General features: G+C 39.1%; 1 protein-coding gene across 6 annotated transcripts in view; it reads right to left on the bottom strand.

Annotated features, from left to right (window-relative positions):
- The window catches only part of PEX5L (peroxisomal biogenesis factor 5 like), a 122,529-nt gene that overhangs the window by 10,889 nt on the left and 86,180 nt on the right, over positions 1 to 25,460 (bottom strand). For 4 of the 6 annotated variants that reach the window (XM_064165643.1, XM_064165645.1, XM_064165644.1 and 1 more), the window contains 8 exons: positions 19,225 to 19,336; positions 17,165 to 17,374; positions 16,176 to 16,305; positions 14,945 to 15,041; positions 8,843 to 8,938; positions 3,033 to 3,149; positions 1,743 to 1,886; positions 822 to 892 (listed from right to left, as the gene is read on the bottom strand). In XM_064165643.1, coding sequence (XP_064021713.1) covers positions 822 to 892; positions 1,743 to 1,886; positions 3,033 to 3,149; positions 8,843 to 8,938; positions 14,945 to 15,041; positions 16,176 to 16,305; positions 17,165 to 17,374; positions 19,225 to 19,336 — 977 coding nt within the window. The remainder of the gene's footprint in view (positions 1 to 821; positions 893 to 1,742; positions 1,887 to 3,032; positions 3,150 to 8,842; positions 8,939 to 14,944; positions 15,042 to 16,175; positions 16,306 to 17,164; positions 17,375 to 19,224; positions 19,337 to 25,460) is intronic. The other 2 variants (XM_064165647.1, XM_064165648.1) reach the window with 1 other exon arrangement.

Raw genomic sequence — 25,460 nt, 5'->3', positions numbered from 1 at the left:
CCTATGAATCTTCTCATGCATCCTTAATTATGTTTTCCTTTGATAAAGCCGGAGCCAGTCAACTGGAGCAGTCTTTCTGCAGTTACATGCTATTAACTGAAAACAGAACCTAACCTATTTTGAGAACATCACTGTTACTTGTTTCAAAACTGTGGGGATGAGAAAGCTCCAAATCAGGCAACCCCTTGAGTTTCTATCCAGGTAAGCTAAGAAGTTACATACAAGCATGTGAGAGTATCCTTAGGTGGAACGACCTGGGGGTTAACATTGCTGATGCAATTGCATATGGAGAGGATAGCTGCTTCAAATGAAAACATGAAAACCTACTACAGAAAGGTAATAATAATGGTGATGTTTTGGGGCTGACATCTCACACACAAGCATACCATGATCTTCATATCTCCATCAACCTAGAAATACTGTCAATTCAGTATTCAGCAGCTGAAGGGAGCTTGATGCAATTAAGAAAACCTCTTCATTAAAGGACAGACTACAGAAAATATGCAAAGCAGCTGGAATACCAAGAAGGCACTTTATTTGCATTATGCCTAATTCATGTTTATCAGGCCATTTAACTTTTCATATATTTTTTTCAATTACTTGAATTATTAGATTAAATATTGAACTGAATTAATAGAGCAGAAATATTCATCACTACTCATTTGCCTGAAATCATTGAGACGATTTCTATATCTATGTCAGTAGTTTACTTTGTTTAAATAAATGCTTCATCTTACAAGGTAGGTATAACATTAAATACATCTAGACCACCATTACCTAATCCTCATTAGACATCTTACTTAGCAATTATCTTAATCTACCTTTGGAGGGCGACAATGGCTGCCTGCTCATTTTCATTCTCAGCCTGTGCTATGCCCAGGAACTGCCAGGCCTGCAAAAATAATCATCATGGTGTTACTTTGTTATATACGCATACAAACTGCAAGCAGAGTTACAACTAATAGCACTGTTAAGCAGCAGGGTAAATAAAAATAGTTCTCTCTGGCACTGACTACAGATTTTGCTATGCTACATGCATACCAACAGCACAAATCAATGCAGTTTTGAACATCTTTGTGTCCATAAATGTGAAGATGTTCTGTCAGTGTGTGGTCAAATGCTGTTTGCTTAAAATTGAGTTACTGCACATTTTAAACATTGCTAGAATTGTATGGAAAACAGTGAAAAGCAATTAAGTTGCAGAGGTTTAAGGGATTCTGGAGGGGCTGGGGTCTCTGTTTTTTGTAATCCTGCTACTTAATTTAATGCAGTGATAGATTCAAAGAAACCTAGATACTTACACTGTACATATTGTTCATGTTTTGCAGAAAAGAGACTTTAAATATATGCTCACTGAAACCATCAACACTGCAGAAATGGATATAACTTTAAAATATTTGCCAACACTCTTGTTAAATGCAAACCAGCATTTTTTTCAATAGCATTTTAAAGATAGTTTGAAAACATTAGGAAAATAAGGGGGGAGGGGGGAAAATCAAAATATCCTCTCTTCTGAATGCTTTGAAAGGACAATTTGAAAATGATATAATTTCAGAAACTTCCTCTCATGAAGAGGTCACCTTTATCTATTTCAAGGCATAGACTATTCCAAAACTGCCGTCAGCATTCAATCTGTTTCAGTCAGTTATGACTAATAAAGGTTTGGGCTTTCAAATCATTCCATCACTGCATGCTAAAGGGAGTTCCCTTTTCCTTTATCAGTAAAAAGCACAAGTGAATACCTCTGCATCGTTGGGTTCCTGTAAAATAGCAGCCTCCAGGTATAAGATTGTAACTGGCAGGTCACCTTCTTTCATTTTTTTCAGTCCTTCCTCAAAAGCACCAGGCCAGTCTTTGAAGGGATTCTCAGTATGGAAATAATAACCCTGCAGAAGAGAGATAATGGAGCCATGATGAAGCACTGCAGCAAGGAATGGTGACTGTAAGATTAAAATGGCTCTGTTTTCCAACTGGATGTAAACATCCTATGTTTCTATGAAAAGCCTATGAGCTCCCCTATGCAATTTCAATGAGAAGTGTTAAAAAGTTAGGGTTGCTGGACATTCATAGTTCTGCTGTCTTTATTTTTACTTTAATTCTGAAGTGATATTTACTGGTATTCATGTTGAGCCCTCCTGCTCCCTTCAAAGAAAATGGCAACAACACAACACTGCCTGTGATAATAGCAGAACTGAACCTAGTGTGAGCCTGTAACATCCAATTTGAGGGTAAAGAGCACACATCAAGCACTTCACTCCCTACAGTGCTTGTAACCTGATGTCTGTTGATGCTCTGAAATCTTCAGTTAACCTTCAAGACACAGAACAGTTTTGCAAGAGTTTATATTAGAATTTCCTTTATTTTTTTTTCTGTCACTGCAGTATAAAGGCTCTATGCTAATATCAGCTACATAAAGCAAAATATACAATGGAGGGAATGGAGAAGAGAGAGACAAGGGGACACAGTCTCAAGTTGTGCCGGGGAAAGTATAGGCTGGATGTTAGGAGGAAGTTCTTCACAGAGAGAGTGATTGGCATTGGAATGGGCTGCCCGAGGAGGTGGTGGAGGCACCGTCCCTGGAGGTGTTCAAGAAAAGCCTGGCTGAGGCACTTAGTGCCATGGTCTAGTTGACTGGCTAGGGCTGGGGGATAGGTTGGCCTGGATGGTCTTGGAGGTCTCTTCCAACCTGGTTGATTCTATGATTCTATGACAATCTCTAGCAGTTCTATCTTCAGCAGTGTTTAAATGTACCGGCCTAGATATTTTAATTTGGTGCCCTTCCTTAAGTGCCTGTCTTCAAAAGTGCCCAGAATCCAGCAGTTTGCCTCATTTGGCAGCATGCAAGTCCAGATGTATCTCACTGTGGTAAGGGCTTTTCAATCTACCCCACCCACAAACAGTTACAGAGGATGATCTCTTTTGGATAAAGTTAGCTTCCATGTCCAGAGTGTTTTTATGGATTCCCTTGAACAGCTGAGGCTCATCTCACAGATTCACAGGAAGGATGTACTGTATTAAAAACTTTGTGTTACCTTCTCAATGGTTGAAATTGTGACATGTCCTGGTGCTTCCTGGTTCTCTGAAATCCAGTTCCTGCGAGCCATTTCTTCCCATTCTGCTTGCATTTTATCCCAAAACTCTGTGTCTGACTAAAAGAAAAAGAGGGGGAAAGGGAAGAAAATTAACAACAGAACCGGATAAGCTTTTAATTTTTGTTTCTGCCAGTGGTCTGAGTCCAGCAATTTTGCTGAGCAAATTAATTCTATTAATAATCATACTGACTGAAATACTACAGCTCCTATTTGGAATTCCATATAATTAAATTTAATCTCTTATACTGAAGTGCATTTTGTGTCAACAGAAAACTCTTTATCTCAGAGGCAGCGTATGTTCTGTGTGAAGCAGGATTTGCAGCAGCTTACACTTCATCTTATTGATGCTAACAGCAAATTTGTGCATAAAATTAGAAGGAAATTAATGCTGCTAATGTCTGGCCCAGGGAAAAAAAGCCCCAAACCCTAAACAAAACAAACAAACAAATCAACTAAGCAAACATGCTAAAGAATAACAGCAGATAAAAGAGTTTTAAAGAGAACAAGCATCCCACTTTGGTATTTCAGCATCAGTTTCAATTATGTAAAAGAGTAATGGCAAAGCTCAGGCAGAGGATGTTTGCAGAGGAGAATTAATACAAATGGGGCTTTTTGCCATCGTGGACAAATCCTAATGTTATATGAGAGGAGTCTGTAAGAGATTATTAAATTGTGCAGTGAGATTAACATTCAGTGCAAAGGTGAGGGAAAAGTACATATAAAGGAAAACAGAAATAATGAAACAAGAATGAGATTTAGCATCTGTAATGATCAGAAGGAGGGAAGCACTGTGTCTACTAGAAAATTATTCCAAGACACAGAAATAGGATTAAAAAAGGAGGGGAGATTCCAAGTTAAGGTGCTATTTTTTCAGCCTCCACACATTAGTCATAAGCCCCAAAAAGCAGTTCCATATATGCTTAGTACTCTAATCCACTGTGAAGTTCTCCAGTTCCTATATGATTATGCCCAGGACTTAAGGGAACTGACACTAATGAGGGCAGAGTTTCTCAGCTTTTGTCGAAAGAACCCAGCACAAATAGTTCTGCTGGGGGTTAGCAGAACTGTTTGATAACGAACTACTAACCAAAATTAGTAGAAGGCTTTATATACTAGTCCAGATAGTTCTATCTGAACCTTCACTACAAGTCTGACAACAGTGCTGTTCAAGGCATGATTTGGAAAAGTAGAGCTTAGTTTGCATGGCTTCCTACAACCCTCCTTAGGTACTTGGTAAAAGGAAAGCACAGAGTGTTACCTTTTCTAGAATGAGTCAATAATGAGACTATTGGAGACTGGGTATGAAGGATTAAGAGGACTGGCAGTTGGTCACGGTAGATGTGGCTGCTGTACATGATTAGGCTCTTTACAAGTGGCAAGGTACATTGCCTCTCTAGAGATCTAACAAGCAGTTCTCTGTGGCTCTCTAGCACGTCCCTCTTGGTATCCAGAACTTTCTCCCCAGAGACCCAGAATTGTCTGAATTGTGCAATTATTGGATCTGTGAAGATACTTGCTATGGTTGTCTGCAGACTAGGGAATGAATGTGTCTCGTACACTCCTGGAGAGGAGATTTCACTCTTTGTAATAGGTGCACACAGAACTTGACAGCTCTGTCACACAACAACTTCTGAGTGTGCAAAATTTGCTTTCATTCCAAATTTGAAGGAAATACAGTCTCCTAAGGAGTTATGAGATTGTGCTGAAATGCTGGTTAGGGTTTGAAAAGGCCAAGCTAATGAATCAGATCACTCCCTCTTTTATCAGCTATGACCAGAGGCACTTGAATCCCTTACACTGTCCCGTTCAACAGATGACTCCATCAGCTGGTTTGCAGCCAGTGTAAATCTGTGCTTCATTGAAGAAAAAATTACTTGACCACCTTTTTACCAGAAGTAATTTTGAGATTCAGGATAAGGTAAATGAGTGGAAATGTTCCTTCTGGACATTTTGGAATAGATTTTTTCCTGTTCTGCACTGCTAAATATCAATTTTCAATCTTCCCTTTTGACCAATGCATAAGTTCTGTACTTTTTTCTTTCAATTGCTGCATCAACATGCTCTTCAATGTGAAAGACACAGCAAGTTAAACTTATATGCTAATTATATAAGATCTCCTTAACTGATATCTTCTCAAAGTTTGAAATCTGCCTTTTTAGTGAAGTTTAGAGTAAAAAAAATATATATCAAGGCAAATAATTCCCCCTGTCATTTGGGAAAGTACTATACAAAATGGCTCTGGATGACTCAAGATCCTAGATTCCCATTTAAAACATGGTTTAGGGAGTCTTAGGTATTTCCAAAGTGGATGCTAAAGCAGTGAGACATTCAAGGGAACCACAGAGCTGAGGGTTCTGGACTGTTTTCCTATGGTAGAATAAACTAATACCATTTTCTTCCCACTATTGTCACATAATTTAGCTGTAATATGTTCTGATACTTCATAACTATATTATACAGCAGATGGCTCATGTGACATGGTGTTGCAAATAAAATGATGGTGAGAAAAAACAACTCAACATTTCTTTTGCATAATCTCAAAAACCAGTGTGGCATCTGTGATTTAATCTCCACTTCAGGGAAATGTGGAAAAATACCAAACCTGATTTTATTTCCTATTTCTGAGACAGTTCTCAATTGAAAAATGTTGCACTTTATTGGTTTAATTCTAATTCATTTTGGCTCATTACCAATAGGAAGGTGGATGATGAAACAGTTGTTTTAATTGAATATAGGTACAGGATGGAACTGAATCCCCATGCTGGCTTTTCACAAATAGATTCAAAAGAGTCAATTTTGGCTAAACACAGCTAATTATTAAGAGAGTTCATTAAAACACAGTGGGTATGGCACTTGGAACGTTTGTACTTCACTGTACAGCAAAGGGATGAGGCAAAAATCAAATCCAGTTTCCAGAATGACAGAAAGCATAGAGAAGTCTGCAAGCACCCAATCACTGCAAACTGGACCCTCCATAGTAAAACAGGCTAATTTACTTACTTCTTTATTCTTTAAAGATTCCCCAATGGCATAGGCATCTTTAAACCTTCTTAAGAAAGAATTACCTCACAGATCTTCATTAATCTCGAAGTTTGACATCTTAAAGCCATTCCCAAAGCTTTAAAGTGAATGCTGGGTAGAGGATAAAGTTTGGTGTCTTCATTTACTGAATTGTTAATTAATTCCTTTCAAACTAGGCCACAAGGAACCTGAGATTTGCTTCCTTTTCTTGACCAGTTTTGTGGCTAATCTTACCACTTGGAGCTTCCCCAACTGAAGAATATTACAGAAACATCCACAGCCTAAAAAAATGAGTTTTTGAACTGTATTTGTTCTCTGCTTAAGAAAGCACTAATCTTTCTGAGATGGGCTGCAATTTCTTTCAATCACTCTAGCTTTCTTACCACTTCATTTTAGCTGGGATGAAGATTCATCTCTTTTCATATGCAAATGAAAATAACTGCTCTGTAAGGTCTCGAAGAATCCTTTCCTTTACATTTTAACTACCTGGTCCAAGTTTCTATTTTAAGCAGAAAGAATACCTTAAGAATGCCAGCTATACAGTTAGGGAAACATTTAATTAGATTCGTTTTAATAGCTGTTTTAAGACTACATTAAAGCACTTTAACAATCTGTCTTTATTACTTCAGAATCAACTTTTAACATGCAGGGTTTTTTTTACTCCATAAAGTAATTCAATAGTGTCTTGTAATCTGTTGTTGGCCTCAACTCATTTTTCTTTTTACTGACTGCCTGGGAACTGCCCTTCACACAAAGTTTCTGGCAACTGCATGAGTACTGACATGTTTTGTTTAACCACTACCCATAATGCAGAGATGTTCATCAGCATGTTCCTTCTGTCGAAGGCACAGATTACAGCAGACCAGGACCCACCTTAAGGACCATTCTGCAGTGCAGCCAGGAACATCTAGAGCATTTTAAGAAGAGGCATTTCAAAGTAAGTCTCTCCTTTCCTGGCAGGAGCAAATGTGTGTGATGTGTGACATCAAAAAATCCCTTGTGCATCACCAGCAGTTGTTTATAAAGAATCTCTTTGATCAGTAGAAGCAATGCTCTCAGAAAAGACAAGAGGAATGCATTCAGTGTACAGTTTATGAAACAGCCAGTTTAACAGCCCATTTTAGCCTTGTATGCTGATACTATGTTTTTTGTCCACAGTAAGAGCCTAAGAAATCATGACAGAAATTATGCAGTCTCCTATAATATATAATGAACATATAATGAAAGAACCCTTACAAATCAAATTAATTCCTTAAATGGAAAAAATCTTTTTCTAGACAGAAGGCAGCAAATGGTTTAGACCTAATTTTGTTTGTAATCAACCAGAATTGATCTTGAATAGTTCATCAACACTGGAATTACAACGGTATAAAACCTGAGTTAGACGAGTATTAAAATACAGACATTAAAAATTAAATCTTAAACTAAAATATCCCTAAAGTGTTCTAGATGTTTGGAGATTAATGAGACTGAAGTTGATGCTAAAAATAATCCATTTAGAGGAATGGTTTCACAGCCTCACCCTTTCTACCCTAAAAACTCATTTCAGTGGCCATTCATAGAATCAACCTGGTTGGAAGAGACTCCAAGGTCATCCAGTCCAATCTAGCACCCAGCCCTATCCAATCAACTAAACTATGGCACTAAGTGCCTCATCCAGGCTTTTCTTGAACACCTCCAGGGACGGTGAATCCACCACCTCCTCGGGCAGCTCATTCCAATGCCAAGCACTCTCTTTGTGAAGAACTTCCCCCTAACATCCAGCCTAGACCTCCTGCGGCACAACTTGAGACTGTGTCTCCTTGTTCTGTTGCTGGTTGCCTGGCAGAAGAGACCAACCCCCACCTGGCTACAACTTCCCTTCAGGTAGTTGTAGACAGCAATGAACATTATATGATTCAACCTGAACTTTTGTCCTTGATGGGATGCAGCTTTCCTGGTACTGTTGTGATGGGATTTTGAAGGGTTGCAAACTGAACCACTGAGAAGACATGATGCTCAAGATTAATGCTTATATCTACTTTACTTTTTTTTTTTTTTCTGGATTCTGTTAAAACAACTGGATGCCACCTTGTCTGTAGACATGATCAGGATTTCAGTTGGGATTAGTGGTATAGGACAACCCTCAAGAGACATTTCTAATGCTGGAAAAGTACTAGTCAGTGAGAAAAATAGCAGTGCAGTAGGAAAACTATCCAACACCTTTTAAAACTAAATTAGTTTGTCAGGAAATGAGAGTACTCCTACACATTCTGCCACTAATTATAAAAGTGCCTTGGTGTATGGTTACTGCTATAGGTGCAGTTATCCACTGCAGCAGGTTATCATTCATTTTATCAATGGTTCTGAATTCCAGTTTCATTGTGAAGAATTGGTTTGTGTCACAGCTTCAACAACTGATAGCACACATTCAGTTGCTGGGGAACAATATGCTTCACTCTTTAAGTTTGGAAGTACTTACATTTATGGGGAATTTTTCTTGAACCACTTTCTGCAGCCATAAAAATCAAGTTTGAAAAGTTGGTTCTGTTTTATTTTCATTTATAGCTAAGAATATTTTTTTCTTTTAAAGGAGAGAAACTGCTACTTTAAATGAGTAACTCCAGGAAATGTATATTTTCTCTGCTGTAAATAACCTGGTTCAAACTTTCTCCAATACTTGTGCTGCAAGATGACTAAGAAATCCATACAACATTAGCTGAAAATGAAAAGAGTAAATGAAATAATACCTCAACAGCTGCCTTTGCTCTTTCAAATTCTTCCTCCAAGGAGTGATTTCTGGAGAGAAGAGGGGCTCCCCAACGCTGCTCCTTAGTTGATCGTGCCTAAAAGGAATAAAACAATAAATCAGGAAAGGATGATACACTCTCTGCCACAGTTCTGAGTTATTTCCTTAATTGCCTAGAGCCTCAAATGGCCTTTTTCTTGGGCAAAACTACTTGTGTCTTGGCATGAATTCCTCTGAATTCTCTTACACTGTAGCACAGAGACCATTCCTCATGGGAAGCACAGTCATTTTTTTTCTTTTCCAGACTTCACTTTTTATTCAAGATGTTTGAAAGATAAAGAAACATCCAGGAAAAGAATGTGAGAAGTAGGCTGCAAAGGGAACAGCTGACTATTTTGTGTAAGACTTTTACCTTATTTGTTTCTTCTCCTGTGTTAATGACTGTGGCAGTGCTTTCCACTCAGTATGCTGTGGGGAGAAATCATCTAATTTTCCACATACAATTTGTGGTTTTTGTTTCAGGTTCTGCTTTGGGATCAGATTGGAGATCCAGGTTTGCTATGGATTTTACTAGAAGGACTTCTTTACAATCAGCAACTCTCTCTTCTCTGCATTACTATCAGTCAACCCCACTGGAAGTACTAAGTTTCTCTCTGTTCTTTTAATAAAAAACATCTTGTTGACTTTTTAATTTTTGCACAAGAGGCACAGTACAAAAACAAACAGTAGTCAGTGATGACATAGGAAAACACTAAGTGGCCTAATCTTGCTAAACAGAGCTCTGACTGCTAATCCCTTCCCTCGTGTTTGTCAGAGGTTAAACTCATTAGCCATTTGCCTGACCATGGTCCCAGTTGCATTAATTTACATGATTACATTTCTGATGACTGCACTTGTAATATTCAATTTCAGTGAACCACATGGCTGAAAGACTAATTTTGCTCACTTCAAACTCACCAGGTTGTATCTGCAGTGCTGAGATTTAATTACCTTCCTGGGTTTTCATATAAATAATGTGCAATGCTGCTCCAAGCACACAGGTCTGTGTGTGTAAGCACAGAGATTTTCACCACGGAAGATGACATTCCTTTGTCAGTCTAGCCCTTAATTTTCTGGTTTCTTCCTCAGTCTTTGTTCTCTCAGGTGGAGACTGATGAGTGAAACGTCTGTTGGGTTGATGAGTCACGGCACAGTTGATGTGAGAAGCATGTGGTGGTGGTGGGCAGTCTGTGCATGCTTCTGTACTTTGATGCCAGAGCAAGAAGCATAGAGCATGAGGAAGGTCTGCACTAGGATCTATTGTTTCAGCTTTCCCATTTGCTACCTCTGAACCATCTTGTTTGGAAAATAGATTTTTTTTTCTTAGTGAGGCCAGGAAGGGATTTCACATTGTGATTAAAAACATTCCAACCCCTGATCCTAGAGAGCACACAGTTACTTTACTGATTAATAGAATGCAGGGCAGAAGAGATAACTGCTTCAAATCATCTGTTCATCTATATATCACATGATAGTATTTAGCATCTACAGCATGAAACTGACATTCCAAAGAGAATGAATTGAAGTTGTCTGGAATATGTCTTTCAGGAAGGTGCTTGCATTTAATAGCATATTATCAAGAGACTTTAATTTTATCAGTTTGTTTGCAAATTTGCTTAATTGCCCTCCTTGTTTTTCTTATTTAGTTCCAGTTTCCCCCTATCACTCATTTTCCAGTAGTTTTAACTTCTTTCTAGTATCCCTTTTATTTTCTGTGTAGAAAGATTACTTTGATCAGGTGTTCATTGTCACTTAAGTGATATAAAGAGACTGAGATCTCAAACTATCTTGTTATGAAGCATTTTATTCAGATTTCAACCTTTTGGGTCTGTTTTAATCTCTTTTTTATAGCTGTATATATGTGTGTGTGTGTGTGTGTATATATATATATAATAGCCATACAGCTAATCAGTAGCTGTCTTGCCATTTCTCTGTACTGAACTCAGGTGATTTCCTGTCTCCCACTAATTATTTCTGCTGCTACATGCTCTTCTGGTCACACTCACGCTGACAACCTCCTTCACTCTGAGCCATAGATTATCTTGACTTTGCCTTCTAGCACAGTGTTGTAAGTAGAGCCTGCATTCCTGTTCTGAAATGTATGGTTTTTCAAGTGACCATATTGGAATACATAGCAATTCATAGTGATTAGATGTTGTGCTGAGGGATTTAGTTTAGTCAAACATTTGTCAGTGTGAAACTAATAATTGGACCCAATGATCTTGAAGGTCTTTCCCAATCTAAGAAATTCTGTGATTCTGAGATATAGTTATACAGATGTCTTGGTCACCAACTCATGTGTAAGACTTCCTTACAGACATTTATTTTCATTCCACTGTTGCACCATGTCCAAATTTTGTCAGGAATGGCTGGTATATTTATTTTCAGATTAATAATATTGAAGATCATTGTTTCTCTTTGGAATCACAGAAGGGCGCCCATGAAATTACAATTCCTAGTGAATAAATAGTGTTCTCGTGGTGCTAGGTTAGTTGGTTTTAATCTCTTTAACAGCTGCTTTATTCATATGGCATGGTAGTAATTTTAAAATCAGAACATGGTGTGTCAATTCAAACATCTTGCAGAGTATCACACAGCAACATTTATCAACCTGACCTGTAATCTGATCAAAGAATTAAATCTGGTTTTCTTGACACAAAACTCTGTTGATAGACATTAATTATGTTCCCAGGCTTTTCATTATGTATGAGCTGGCTCTTGCAAACTGATTACTTCCGCTTTTTAATCTTTTATTTCCAGTGACTGAAGCTTCCTTAGGTCAAGGGCAGCACTGTAAATCATGATGTTCAGGCTGAGCAGTACTGTGAAAGGGGAGAGTGAGCTTATTGGGCCAGTAGAGAGGTGAGGGCAAAGAGGATGAACAGCCATGTGTGAGAACAGACACATTGCCCCTGCATAGTCCCTGCAGAAAGCTACTTTCTTTTCCACTGAATGCACATCCAGAGAGAGAAAAAAAGTAATTAACAAACCCCATATATGCTGCATTTACAGACAGATGATGCAGAGTCATATTCTGGGTTGTGATACCCAGAGATTAAAGACACCACGTATAACAAACTTCCCTTTGCTAGTGCAGGAAGAGAGGGGCTGGGAATGGAGTGCCAGCACTGGAGGGCTTAACATCTCCAGGTGGTGATAGGGTGGGATTCTGTGGCTGCCTCCCTTGAGGGGAGGCCAAGGCGGGGTATGGGTCAGGGAGGAATGGGTATGCTTGATGCATGGACGCTGTGTATGTTGTGGTTGGATATGTTCACCTCTCTACAAGGGAGAGGTGCTGTAGCTGATCACTGCTTTCTGTCTTCAGGGACAAAATCTTGCAATCCAATGCATTTGCACACACTTTCCTGTGCTTGTAGTCTGCTTATGTGCTCTTGGACCTTAACTGTTGGTGAGAGGCTTAAATTATAGTTTTAACTTGTGAGCAGGTGTTCAAATTATGAGCTAAATCTGTCCCTTGTAACTCTTCATTTAATTAGAGTAAGTGACATGTCCACGGAGAGCCAGGGCCAGTCTTACTGTAGAGATTTTGGAGAGGTGGGAATAAATTTTATATTCTAACTGCAGTTTGCTAAGGTTTACAGGGTTTGTGCTGTACCTTTCCTAGGAGTACTGACGTGTTAGTTTCAGGGTTGTTCTTTTAACATGTCAGAGGTTTTATGTATGCATTCCAAGTGAGTAATAAAACAGCTAAAATGCCCAGGGAGGCATTTAGAGAGTTAAAATACGAGCTGATGTTATGCATATACAATTGAACATATTTTCTCCCTCTGTGGTTTGTAATTATAGATGAAAATAAAACCCTTCCCAAAACCCCATGCACTGTAGGATATCTCAGCACTAATTGAAGCATAACAAGGAACTTTCCAGAATGGCAACTTGTAGAAAGAACAAAGACACTTTGGCCCAATGCAGCTTAAATGTTAATGGGTAAATATATGCTGTGAGTAGAACATGGAGAAGCAAGATGGCCACATCCAATGACAGTGACTATGCTATTGCCTGTTCCAGCCTTCAGACATGCTTCTTCCTTATTAATACAAAGCCTCCTTTTGTGCTTTTGAATTGGCATAAGTGCTGGTAAACATGAGATTTTGTTAAGAAGATTGTGTATTTTTAATGAAAATACGACCTAGTTACTTAACATTTCACTTTGAGGAGCTAAATCTAAAGTGTCAAAGATGAGTGATGAAGGTGATTGTCTGAGAAACTGCTGATGGAAAACTGCAGCAAGTTTGACAAGATAAAATCTTTAGGGTATGGCAAAATCTGTTGCATATGCAAAGGTTACCTAAAATGAGATAGAGAAGATCTAGAGAGGGCAAAGCATGGGAAACATATGCTTTGATAAAAGCTCTAACGTGATTTCTTTTACAAGCAGATTAAGGATTCAGTCAAGACAGATGAGCCTGTTTGTTTGGAACTGATAACTTGGACAGTCCAGGATGAAGCAGGCAGTGAGTGAAAAGACTAAATTTTTAAGAACACAACCTAGCAACTTCACTTTGGGTCATTTCTCTGCACTACTAATTACCAGTTTAATGGCATTTCATGATTTGAATGGATCACCAGTTTGAAAGAAAGCAGCTTATAAGAAAACAAAACAAAACAAAACATGAAATGTACCAGAACAACAGAGAATAATTTTATACTCTGCTTCCTTTTCAAGTTGGCTGATTCAATTTCACATTAAAAAAAGAAAAAATCTGATAGAGGTCATTTTACAAAATAGTTTGAAGCCTCAACTGACTGAACTTACACTGAATTAAAAAAGCAATTACTGTAGAGATGTTATATACCAAATATGTAACTACTTTCACAGAGAGCCATAGTACTTAAATTATGTGAATGTCTGCTTGATTTACACACATCTCAGCTGAGCACAAACTTCCTGGCATTTAGATCTGTTTAGGCTGATGAACAGCCTCCTAAAATGGGGCTAGAGATACTTAAAGATAAACTGGGCGTAGCATGTGAAACCAGATTGTCCATCTCAAGTGGATGATACCACGCAATAGATCTTTTCCACTACTAAGTTTTACAAATGTATTGCATAGAAAGGAATGATATCATGCATACAAATACTGTCAGGCTTTCCAAAGAGAAAAATAATTCAGCTTGCAATGTAAAGATGGCAGGAAAGTAAAGACTTGTTTCCTAACCAAAACACAGGAATGGATCCTGATAACTGGGTTCCATTTCTGCTTTCTGCAAAAGGAAAAAAAAAAGGTGCATAATCTCAGAAAAGACCTTTGATATTTTAGTGTCTCATTTTTTCATCTTCAGGTGAGGCTATTATTTTCCATTAATTTCCACATTTTCCATCTGACAAAAAGTTTTGATGTCCAGGCCTAAAAATAGTTGTGGAAGAGGAGAAAACGACTGTCAACTAGAAGTTAATCCACCAAACAACTTTTCTCTTCCCCCTGCCAGTGGTATTGACTTTCTGTTGAAAAATAATAAGCAGGTGAAAAGAGTGTGTTTAAGAGACCTGATCTGTGTAAATGAAGAGATGAATGTATGATTGTACATATATATGCACACATGCATATAAAACCCCACACACTTCTAAATAAGCATATCCATAATGTCCTGTCCAATATTTAATGGGATGGTGAAACTGGGCAAGCCTGCAAATGTTCAGCCCAGAGCCCTCCAGTTCCTTTTTCAGTAAGAAGTCTTTTGACAACACTACTCTCTCACATCTGGAGATAAACTGATGAGGAACACTGATCTAATGATTCCTTCCTGTATTCCTTGGCCATTTCCCAATTCTGGGGACATTACAAGGATAGAGTACCATTAGATGTTTTAATCTCAAACTGAAGGAAGGGGAAGGAAGGTGATGATGTAAATTGTAGTTTGAAGTCAGTCTTTCTGTACAGGAAGGTCACAATTCACTGCACTATTAAACTCTATTATTTGTCTGTATGAATCTTAACTGATGATCCTGAAAATATCTCTTCATTAGCTTTTTCAGAATGTGAGGAGTTAGCCAGTGGGACAATGCCTTCTTATTGTCAACAAATCTACCAAATCCTCTTACCTGTATTGCAGGTGCAAGTTCTAATTCTGATGCTGAATCAGAATCCAAGGCACTCTTGACATTAGTCAGCTCAGACTGTGATCTGTTTTCTGTGGACCTAGAAATAATGCATTTATATACTCATCACTGCACCCTAGGACATGCTGCCTTATGTCTTTCAGGTTCATAAGCACATATTGATTATTTAGGTTATTTATTGTAGTGGAATTGCTTAACTTGCAGTTATAAAAAGTGCCTGGACCTTTCTCAGTGTTCAGACTCTTTTTCAGTCTCATACAGACAATAGTTAATGCAACAGAACCAAGCCAGGCCTGATTTACCGGGAGAGCCTTGCATATATATTGGCATGAAAGAAGCATAATGGAAGGAAGATTGCTTCTACCACTATGCTTCTATTTCATGGGTAGGCAAAATGAGGTTAGGCAATGACCCAAAACTATAGCTGCAGTCAGTGTCTAAGAATCAAGCACCACTTTGCAGAACTTCACCTTGACATGTGTGCATTTTTGTGCCACAACACCCTAACATTGTTTCTTCCTGGAAAATGAAACCCTGTAGACCAAAATCAAGTGAACTGAGAAAACTTGGGCAAATCTCTAAGTTAATGAAATATCCAGATAAAGAGCAGGTTATGATACAGGATAAGCATCATTTGGTCAGAAAAGTGCTTCTAGGATATGAAAATGCTAATTATGGTTATGCATAATATAGTGAACGAGTGTTGCTTACATATCAGAGAGGCAGCAGAATTCATCTACATGAACTGTTCCCAAAGGCAAAGTCTAATTCTTCCCTCATTTATATCCTCTGCAATTTAAGATGCTGTGTGGAAGAGGCAGTACTTGGTTTGGCAATTTTATCTTGCCTCTTTCATTTACACACAGAAATTCTGCCCTCTTGGTAGCAAACCAAAAATACGCTCTCAAATCACTCTCACGAATCCCTTTTTACTCGTTTTACTCATGTTTGCAGTCGGTTTTGGACCAGTGCATGCCTCTGTAGAATTCTCACCACCATTTATTTAGTAATTGCACCAGCTACTTTCCAGAACACTGAAAATTGCTGGCAAGCAATTACTTACTTATGATACATTGTCCAAAATGTCTGCTTGAACACATTTAATGTAATCATAACAGATTTAATGATATGATTTGTCATCAAGTGAACATTTCTATGAATTAGGAAAGCTGGGCTGGAAATATTTTTTGTAAGGAAAGCCAAAAAGTTGTACCATAAAAGCTCTTTTGATGGAGCTCTAGATGATGATGATGATACTCGCTCTGTAGAAGGGTGGACCTTGCTACTCCTGTCCCCATGAAAACTGACATCATCCCATTTCTCTATCTGTGTCTGAATATCAACTGAAAAATAAGAAAAGAAAGTACAAAACTTTTAAACTGCTGCAGAAATTTTATCTCCTCTGTTAAAGGTAGGTTATAGAGAAAAGTGACTACCATTTAATAGTGACTGTAGGAAACATTCAGTCACGTGTTGGACTTGCTTTGCAAAAATCAGATGTTCAGCTCCTGTTTGAAGATTAAGTTCTCTAAAAGAATTTCTGTGCTGATGAAAGGAAAATTTGCTACCTGAGTATAAATTACATTTACCTTGCAAATTTCTCAGTTGAGGTGCAAGTAATTTAGTTTGGATGGAACTAAATTAAATTCACCTTTTCCAAAGCTCATCTATAGATCATGCCTGGCAGGATATTGAGTTGTGTGGTGGATTTTTTTCTTTGAGTCTGTATAAATATAGCTCTTTTGACAAGAATGTTTTCAGCTTGTTTCTTTTTCCCTTCTCCTATGCATAGATAAAGCAGTATTTACAAATCTAATGTGTGTGTCTGACATCTGCACTTCTGAAAAGGACATTGAGTTCGAGCTGCCTCTGATTTGTGCCCTTTACCAATTTCTCAGATTCCCCCTCTAGATTTTTCTACCATTTTACTCCCCCTAACAAAATTAATTTTTGAAAAGGAAACCTTTCAGAACTTTCTTTGGACATGTAGTGACAGCTCAATAGGTAAAATGGCAAAGGCAAAATGCGTTTAGTTTCTAATTTATAGTGTTTCTAGTAGTTTATAATGTAGAGCAAAGGTTACACTCCCTGCTAAAATGTGCAACAAAAATTCTGGTGTTGCTCCTTATTTTGTGATGGTAGCAAGGAGAAACTAGTGCTAAGCAAGGCTATGTAGCACTGGTAATACAGCTACTCTCTTACCTAAATCTAGTGATGACTTGTCTGAAACTTTGACAGTCTGCACTTTCTGCTCAGTATCCACACTGATAAGGTCAGACTTGTCTGTCTTCTTTCTGTGGGTTGAAGCTTTTAAGCCTTCACTTCTTGATGGATTCTCTGATTTCTTTGCTTTGTTTTGGGTTTGTAAGACAGGTTCACTAAGATCCAAGAGATCCAGACCTGTTGATAATACTTAGAGACAAAATGTTAGAATTCAATGTTGTTTTCTTTCCAAGAGCTCACTTTTGAAATGTTGGTTTAGTTGGGAAAACCCCCAGATTACTAATGTGTCTGTATTTGATTCAAGTGTATGTGTATGTCCTGGTAAAGGATGGTAACCAACATATTCAAACAGGAATGAGGGGTGTCAGGTGCTTAACTGGATACAGTCTAAAAAAAACTTGACTTGCACAAAAGACTTTTCCTCTGAAAATCTTGTAGACATCTTAGGTCTTAAGAGTGTGGTCTTATCCCACTGAAGACTTTATTGTAAGGGATCCCTGTACAATTGAGCTCCTAGATAAGATTTGGTTTAATCTTGTGTTTTATCAAGTAATGGCAGTTTAGGGCACCATTGTTATGCCAAATGCTGCTATAGAGAAAGCTGAAGAGTAGGCAGCTTCTTGGGTGCTAAAGGAATAAAGGCATAATCAGTCATGGTTTCTACTGTTGTTGCTGTTTGTCTTTTGGGGGATAAATATTAAGTATATAAATTATAAATTCTACTGCTATTTCTGTTAATATCAGGGCCACACCAGTATAAAGTTCATCTTCAGTCTCAGTTCTTCATTTAAAAATTGTTTAAAGGGTAATGTTTAAAATTCTCTAGCATATAGAAGATGGAGAACCTCCCTCTTGGCAGCTGTTTTATAAGACAGATATTTTTCATAGATCGGTTTGCATTATCTCTTGTGGTGCTTTATCTATGTTCTTGGGAAGTCACTGAAGTCTTCACCAGTCTTCATAGAATAAGAAATTTTGATTCTTTTATTAAATAAATCAAATTACCACGACCCCACCCCACCCCCAGCCTGATAGATCGTCAAGGCAGATACAGAATCTGCAGATACTTAGTTTGATACAACAAACACCACTCTTAACCTGAAATATTTCTATTCATCTCTGCACTATCTCTAGCTACATAGAAAAGAGGAAAAAAATACTATTTACAATTGTTACTTAATTCAATGTTCCAATTTCTGTCATTAGAACTTGCATATTACTTTAGACACATTAATTAGATGTGAAGATAATCACCCAGCTGTCAATTATTCATTTAATAATTTCCATGTACATAGATTTTAATTAAATGGTTTCTAACAAGCCAAGTCATTTTATGAGATAGCAATAGAATATAATAGTGCTATGCTGCTGTCATTGTATTTCAGCTGATCTGCTCAACCACTTTGATTATATTTGCACCAACATCAAATAGGAGGAGGCCAGTTTCTAAAAACACTTCCAAAGCACAATGTACTTCAAATATAATTCTGTGTAATCTCAAAGGCTTTCAGGTTTCACTCTTATTTTTTATTATCTGCTCTCCTATCTTATTGCAACACAAAGGAGCTAAGGAATGTCTTAGATCCTTTCACTAACAGTGTCTGAACTCTGGCTGGATAAACTATTTTGATATCTCTTCCCTTTTCTCTGACATCTCGTCTAAGTTTTTATTCATGAAAATCCTTCTACAGTAAGGAACAAGTTTGGGTAAAGCCAGACTAAAAGTAGTTTTCCCATAGGCTAAAACAGAGACAAAGAATTGGTCAAGGTGATATGTACTGCCTGCTGAACTTAAACTAGGTTCCTTTTAATTCAGGTTCAGAGACCTGCTAGAATAGATGTGATTTGGATCACATCAGATTGGCCTCAAATGTAATCAACAAAGTGCTTTCTACTGATCGATCTGGCAATTAAAATGTAATACCAGCTTGTAATTTTGTCCAAATAGTAACAAATCAAGAAATCACTTCACAAAAAGGTAGCATGATTAAGATAAAATTACTTCTGTCTAGTGAGGGAGAGTAAAGAATTTTGTTTACCTGCAGTATTTGATGTTACAGGCCTTGCAGCAGCTTCTGGTTTAGTTTCACAGAGAAAGTCATCAATGGAGGGGCTCAGAAGGGGTCTGCTTTCTTGTTGCTCATTCACCAGCTAGCAACAAAAAATCCCAGGGTCACAGAATGTTGTTGGGATGCAGAATTGAAAGAAATAATACATAGTCTCACAATATCATGCGCTTTATTTTTGATTGTGAGAGGAAGATATTGCAATTACAAGATGTACAAATAGCTTTGGGCTTAAAATAAAAAAGCTTTAATCAGTCTTTTGAGGGAAAATGCTATTCTAGTTTTATAAATGGCACAAAAATAAAGCAGTGAGTTTGATTTTTCTGTAGCAATTATTGCATACTATTGCTTATAGGGCTAAAGTATACAAGGCCTGATACAAGCCCCTTTCAAATCAGTGGGTGAAGTTGGCCTTCTCTATCACCAGGAGACTAAACAGGGCTTTTTTAGTATTTGGAAATGATCTTCTCCTTCCCCCCCCCAAAGTAACACATCTTCCCATAGAACTTCCACAATACCATTTTGTCTATCAAATATGTCTTAGCCCATTAAACAATAACCTGCTGAGACAGAAAACACTTCTCTGCAATACAAAGACATATGAATGACAGTGGACGGAGCCTGGTGAATGTATGGACTTCCTGTATGAGTTTGGACTGTGTGAAGACTCACAATACAATTTTCATTTATGAGCAGATTTCCTTTTCTTTTTTTCTCCTTTTGCCCCCTTTTTGTCCCTTTTTTTTGGTCCCTTTTATTTTTGTCTTTTTTTTTTTTTTCTTTTTGCATTGGCTTTCTGCTACCTAAGAGAAATCTGTGTATTACAGGCTATTTCATGTATTAGGGATTAAAAAGACAAAACAGTAAAACACTCTCAGAAATAGAAGTCTCCTCTCTACAGTCTATCTCTGATTGGAGGATGAAGATCATTTCTGAGCTGGATGGATGCCTGATGCTGTGGCCTGCCTTTATTTTCTCTTTAATAATGTGAAAACATGTTTTCCTCTCTATTTGTTGCTTTCATATGGAGCTATTTCAGCTTTACTTTTATCCTCTCTGCTCTCCTTCTCTCCATTCTGTTCTCACTCTTTTTCCATTGCTGAAGTTTCAAAATTTTCTCCCAGATGTATGTGAATGATTAAATTTAGAATACTAACATGGATTACAACTGGCAAAAAAAGATATTTACTCATCCTCGGTTTATGTTTGTTAACTACTGGCGTTCAGCTACTGCAGCAGCAGGATTACCTCTAAAGTTATTACAGCAAAGCAGGCTAGATTTGCTGCTGTTCAGTACTTGATTTCTGTTTGACAAAGCTGCAAGAAAATACTGAAGTTATTGAAATAAAAGTCTATTATTTTGATGAATCAAGCATTTAAGCTGATACCTAATGCTGACTGACACTATAATATGTGCACTTGTTCATTGCCCAGCACCTTCCAGCTTTGCACTGAAATACCAATTTACATGAGTAACATAGAAGACAGATGAGTGATTGCCTGCCCAACTGTGTGTAGCAGAATGTGCAAATGTGAGCACTTAATTTAAAAATCTGGCAATGATACTGTCCCAAACTCCAGTTCTGCATATGCTAAACCCAGCCTGTAGATGAACCTTATAAGTGACTTAATCCTGTGGGCTTTTAACTCCCAAATTGATTGTCCAGGCTGCTGTCTCAAGGCACAGAAGTTACTTGCTTAATTAGGTAAATCTCAATACTTGATTGAAAAATGCATTTATACCAGCTGTGCACTGCTGATTTCCGTTAAAGGTGGCTCTACAATACCCTCATTATCTCCAGCTCCAGCTCCAGAGGACCTTATTTTTCTGTTTATGATTTGGTAACTGTCCTTACTAATTTCTACTGGAGAAAAAAAAAATGAAGGTAGATGCCTAGTTAGTTCTTCTCCAAAATACTTTTAATATTTTAAGTTTCTTTGTGGTCAGAAATTGCTTGAATACATCCCATTCTAGGGGCAAGCATTAGTAACAGCTGCTGCACTTTTGCAAGCAGTTGTGTATTTCAGTAAAATAGTATCCAGCAGAAAGCCTGACAAAGCCTATGGGTCAGCTAGATCTTCAGTGATCTATTCTGAGATCTACTAACAACATAAAGTCCTAAGCTCTTTAGAGTGGGACAGGAGGGAAGAAAGAAGAGGTTCTACAGGAATCACTGCAAAGGCAAAAGCCTCACAGGAAATATTCTATTTCTGTATCCACAAGAATGTATCAATATATTATCACATAAGATTTGGATGCTTATCAAGTTTCTATTGCATGGGAAGCTCATTATGTTACATGGAAATTTTCTTTAGTAGGAAACAATGAAGGATGGAAAGAGCAAAGAACGATTATGAAATCCAAGACAGCTGAGTTCACTCACTGGAGCCACTGAAGAATAGAAAACCTGGAGGCTAGCAGGAAGGAGAATTTACTATTGAAATTTGTTAGAGTAAGAATATTCTCTCTGGGAAGACTAGCAATAATGCTAGGAATGAGAGTTGTGGAGAGTTAAGAGATTAGAATCTATTCAGATCTGAATTTCTCCAAGGTTCAACTGAAGTATCAGGTAGCAGATGTTTGGCAAATATTTTTCCTTTTCAAAGCTGGTTACCACATCCCTAGAAATTTCTTTATTATGTTTATATAAGGAAGATCTGCTTAGCAACAGACTTCCATTAGCTTGATACCAGCAGTGTAGCATTCAAAGTCCCTCAATAAAATTCTACCATCAGACTGAAAGAAGACTGGTGGTAATGTACACCTCATCAATTTTGCCAGCAAACATCAAGATTTAATTATGTTGTGTCTTCTGCATTAGAAACATTTTTTAATTTAATTATAAAGCAATTATGTTCCTCTCATCTGACTCATGTTGTGAATATAAACACTACATGCATCAGCATGGGTCATCTGAATGATTAGAGAAGTCAATCCCATGTTTTACAGGGAAACTAAAGGAGTTTGGCTTGTTTGGGCCAAGAAAATGTAGGAATATTACTCTTCATGTATACATAAAGAGAAGTTGGTCAAATGATATTGGAGGAGGAAAGTTACTTCAGCTGCAGGGAAAGGCTGGCTTGATGATAAAGAGACATAAACTGGCCATGAATAGATCTGGTCTGGGAAGTAAAAGAATCCTAACTTTCACAGCATTGAAGTGTGTGAACAGTGTGGGGTTTTAAGGTAGGAAGACAAAAGATCTACCTATTTAAAATGGCTTTTGAAGAGTTTTCTATGTGGCTGTTTGTGATATGATTGTTTTTGAGAAGAAGACTCTGTCCCAGAGGACCCCTCCCAGTCCTGCATCTTATGCTCCCATGGCTAAGAGCTGGAAGCTGTAGGAATGTCTTACTAACAGGATTTTTCCTGTGAAAACTAATGCTTTCAACTGAAACATCTGGGTCAAAACAGGCAGTAAATACATGACCAAGTCTACCAATTATCAATAAGAGAGACTCTTAGAAAAATACATTTTAGACTTAAGAACACATTTTGTAATGAATGAAATCTTAACAGGTGGAAGAGTACCATGAACTGGTATTTTGTCACAGGCAACTGGGCAGTGGGGTAGGTTTCTGGTATTATTGGGTATGCAATGACACTTGGTAAGCCCCCAGACTCACATTCCAAATTTCATTTTGCTGCTTCATATATTATACCAAATTTATCCCTGGTTTAACTCTGCTCAAGTTATTAGAGTTGTATCAGGCATGAATTTGGAGTAGTGCTATAAAACATTCATGAGATGAAAACTATTATCTATATTAAAGTAATAATTTATGGTTTTCAAGCACCTTTCAGGGTGAAAAAAATCACAGAATGCATTAAAACATTCATGAATCAAACCTGGCACCATTGCAGAGCTGAGTATTATCTATCTGCTGCAGATGAGAGAAGGAAAGTGAAATTAAGAAAGGCACCCAAGACCAGCAGGCACTGGAGGAAGCAGAGCTGGGAGCAGGAGCCAGGCAGCTGGTGCTGCACTGTCACACAGGATTTATCTGTGCAATATTTGTACACACGCCAAGTGCTGGAGACTCCGCCTGTGAAACTGTTGATTTCTGAGTACTGATTTAGCCAGCCACTGCCATAAATTCTCATAATGTCTCTAAGAACTTCATTTTTTCTTCATGAAATAACTTTAATTAAGGAAAAGGCCCCCACACTCCTTTTGCTGAAGGATATCTACAATCTGTGGAGGGTGATATTCTCTACTACTAATTCATCTGAAGAGACTCATCCATAGTATGAGCATACTCCTTCTAAATTCCAATTAATTTTCTCTGGCTGATTTATGCAGCACAACACAACAAGTTTGTTGTTGGGTTGGATGTTTTCTTTGCTCCTCATCCTGGTACTGCTATTGGGATTTTTTTTTTTTCCCCAAAAAGCTTATATGTGGGGGTTTGTGATCAGGGGTGACCTCATTGCTGTCTACAACTACCTGAAGGGAGGTTGTAGCCAAGTGGTTGGTCTCTTCTCCCAGGAAACCAGCAAGAGAACAAGGGGACACAGTCTCAAGTTGTGCTAGGGAAAGTATAGGCTGGATGTTAGGAGGAAGTTCTTCACAAAGAGAGTGATTGGCATTGGAATGGGCTGCCCAGGGAGATGGTGGAGGCACCATCCCTGGAGGTGTTCAAGCAAAGCCTGGATGAGGCACTTAGTGCCATGGTCTGGTTGACTGGCTAGAGCTGGGTGCTAGGTTGGACTGGATGATCTTGGAGGTCTCTTCCAACCTGGTTGATTCTATGATTCTGTGATTCTTTAGGAGAGATATTGGGAGCATCGTCTGATGGCTGATATCAGACTTACTGCTTAGCTGTGTTCAAGGCAAGAATTATTTAGCAGTGATCTGAGAGAAGACACAGAAACCAGGTCTAGCACTCACAGCTGCTGTCCTGGGGGCTGTGTCTGCCATGTTTTGCTTCCTCACAGGCTGGACGTGCCCACAGCTCAGGGCACTAAGAGGAATCAGCTGCTTTTCATTTTCTGTGCCCTGCCACCTGCCCCATCCCCAGCTGGCCACATTTATTCAGCTGAGGTAGTTTATTACCTGCAGCTGCCTTTGCTGCCCATTTTGCCTTTCCTAGGGCTTTGCTTTTGCTAGCTGTGCCCGTGCTGCCCTCAGAGTTGCTGCGAGCAGAGGAAGTGGCAGTTGATGGTGTTTCCCCTCAGGGACCACCTGGAGGCCTGAGGTGTGAGTGGGAGCCCAGTGAATGCTCAAAGCCACAACATTCCCAGTGGGCCTGGGTGCCTTGGGGCAGGAGGGGAGGCAGTGCTGTGGAGGAGCTGCAGTGCCTGTCCCTTAAACTGAGCTGTGGCCATGAGAGAGACTTCTTCCTTCCAGCAAGGATCCACTCTGGCGTTAGCTTGTCTCAGTCACCCACCCAGCCCCTCTCCCTCTGCCCTGCTGCCTGGCCTAAGTCGTCCTAGGCCTTGTTTGCTCCCCTTTGCCCCACAGAAACTCGCTGCCAGGTAAAACACCTCACTGCAGCTGTGGCCTCCTCAGGGCCTCTCCTTAGCCTGACACTGCTCACCTCACTGCAGCTGTGGCCTCCTCAGAGCCTCTCCTTAGCCTGACACTGCTCACCTCACTGCAGCTGTGGCCTCCTCAGGGCCTCTCCTTAGCCTGACACTGCTCACCTCACTGCAGCTGTGGCCTCCTCAGGGCCTCTCCTTAGCCTGACACTGCTCACCTCACTGCAGCTGTGGCCCCCTCAGGGCCTCTCCTTAGCCTGACACTGCTCACCTCACTGCAGCTGTGGCCTCCTCAGGGCCTCTCCTTAGCCTGACACTGCTCACCTCACTGCAGCTGTGGCCTCCTCAGGGCCTCTCCTTAGCCTGACAGTGCTCACCTCACTGCAGCTGTGGCCCCGGGGCCTCTCCTTAGCCTGACACTGCTCACCTCACTGCAGCTGTGGCCTCCTCAGGGCCTCTCCTTAGCCTGACACTGCTCACCTCACTGCAGCTGTGGCCTCCTCAGGGCCTCTCCTTAGCCTGACACTGCTCACCTCACTGCAGCTGTGGCCCCGGGGCCTCTCCTTAGCCTGACACTGCTCACCTCACTGCAGCTGTGGCCTCCTCAGGGCCTCTCCTTAGCCTGACACTGCTCTGGGGAGATTGCATGGGGCACAGCAAGTGCCCAGCCACTACCGTGCTGGCAGCTCTGCTTTCCTGTAAAATCTTGTTTTCTGCTCATCTTCAG

The sequence above is a fragment of the Pogoniulus pusillus genome, chromosome 26 (genome assembly GCF_015220805.1).
Source record: "Pogoniulus pusillus isolate bPogPus1 chromosome 26, bPogPus1.pri, whole genome shotgun sequence".
NCBI classification, from domain to species: Eukaryota; Metazoa; Chordata; class Aves; order Piciformes; family Lybiidae; genus Pogoniulus; species Pogoniulus pusillus.
This window is presented reverse-complemented; position numbering and strand designations above follow the sequence as displayed.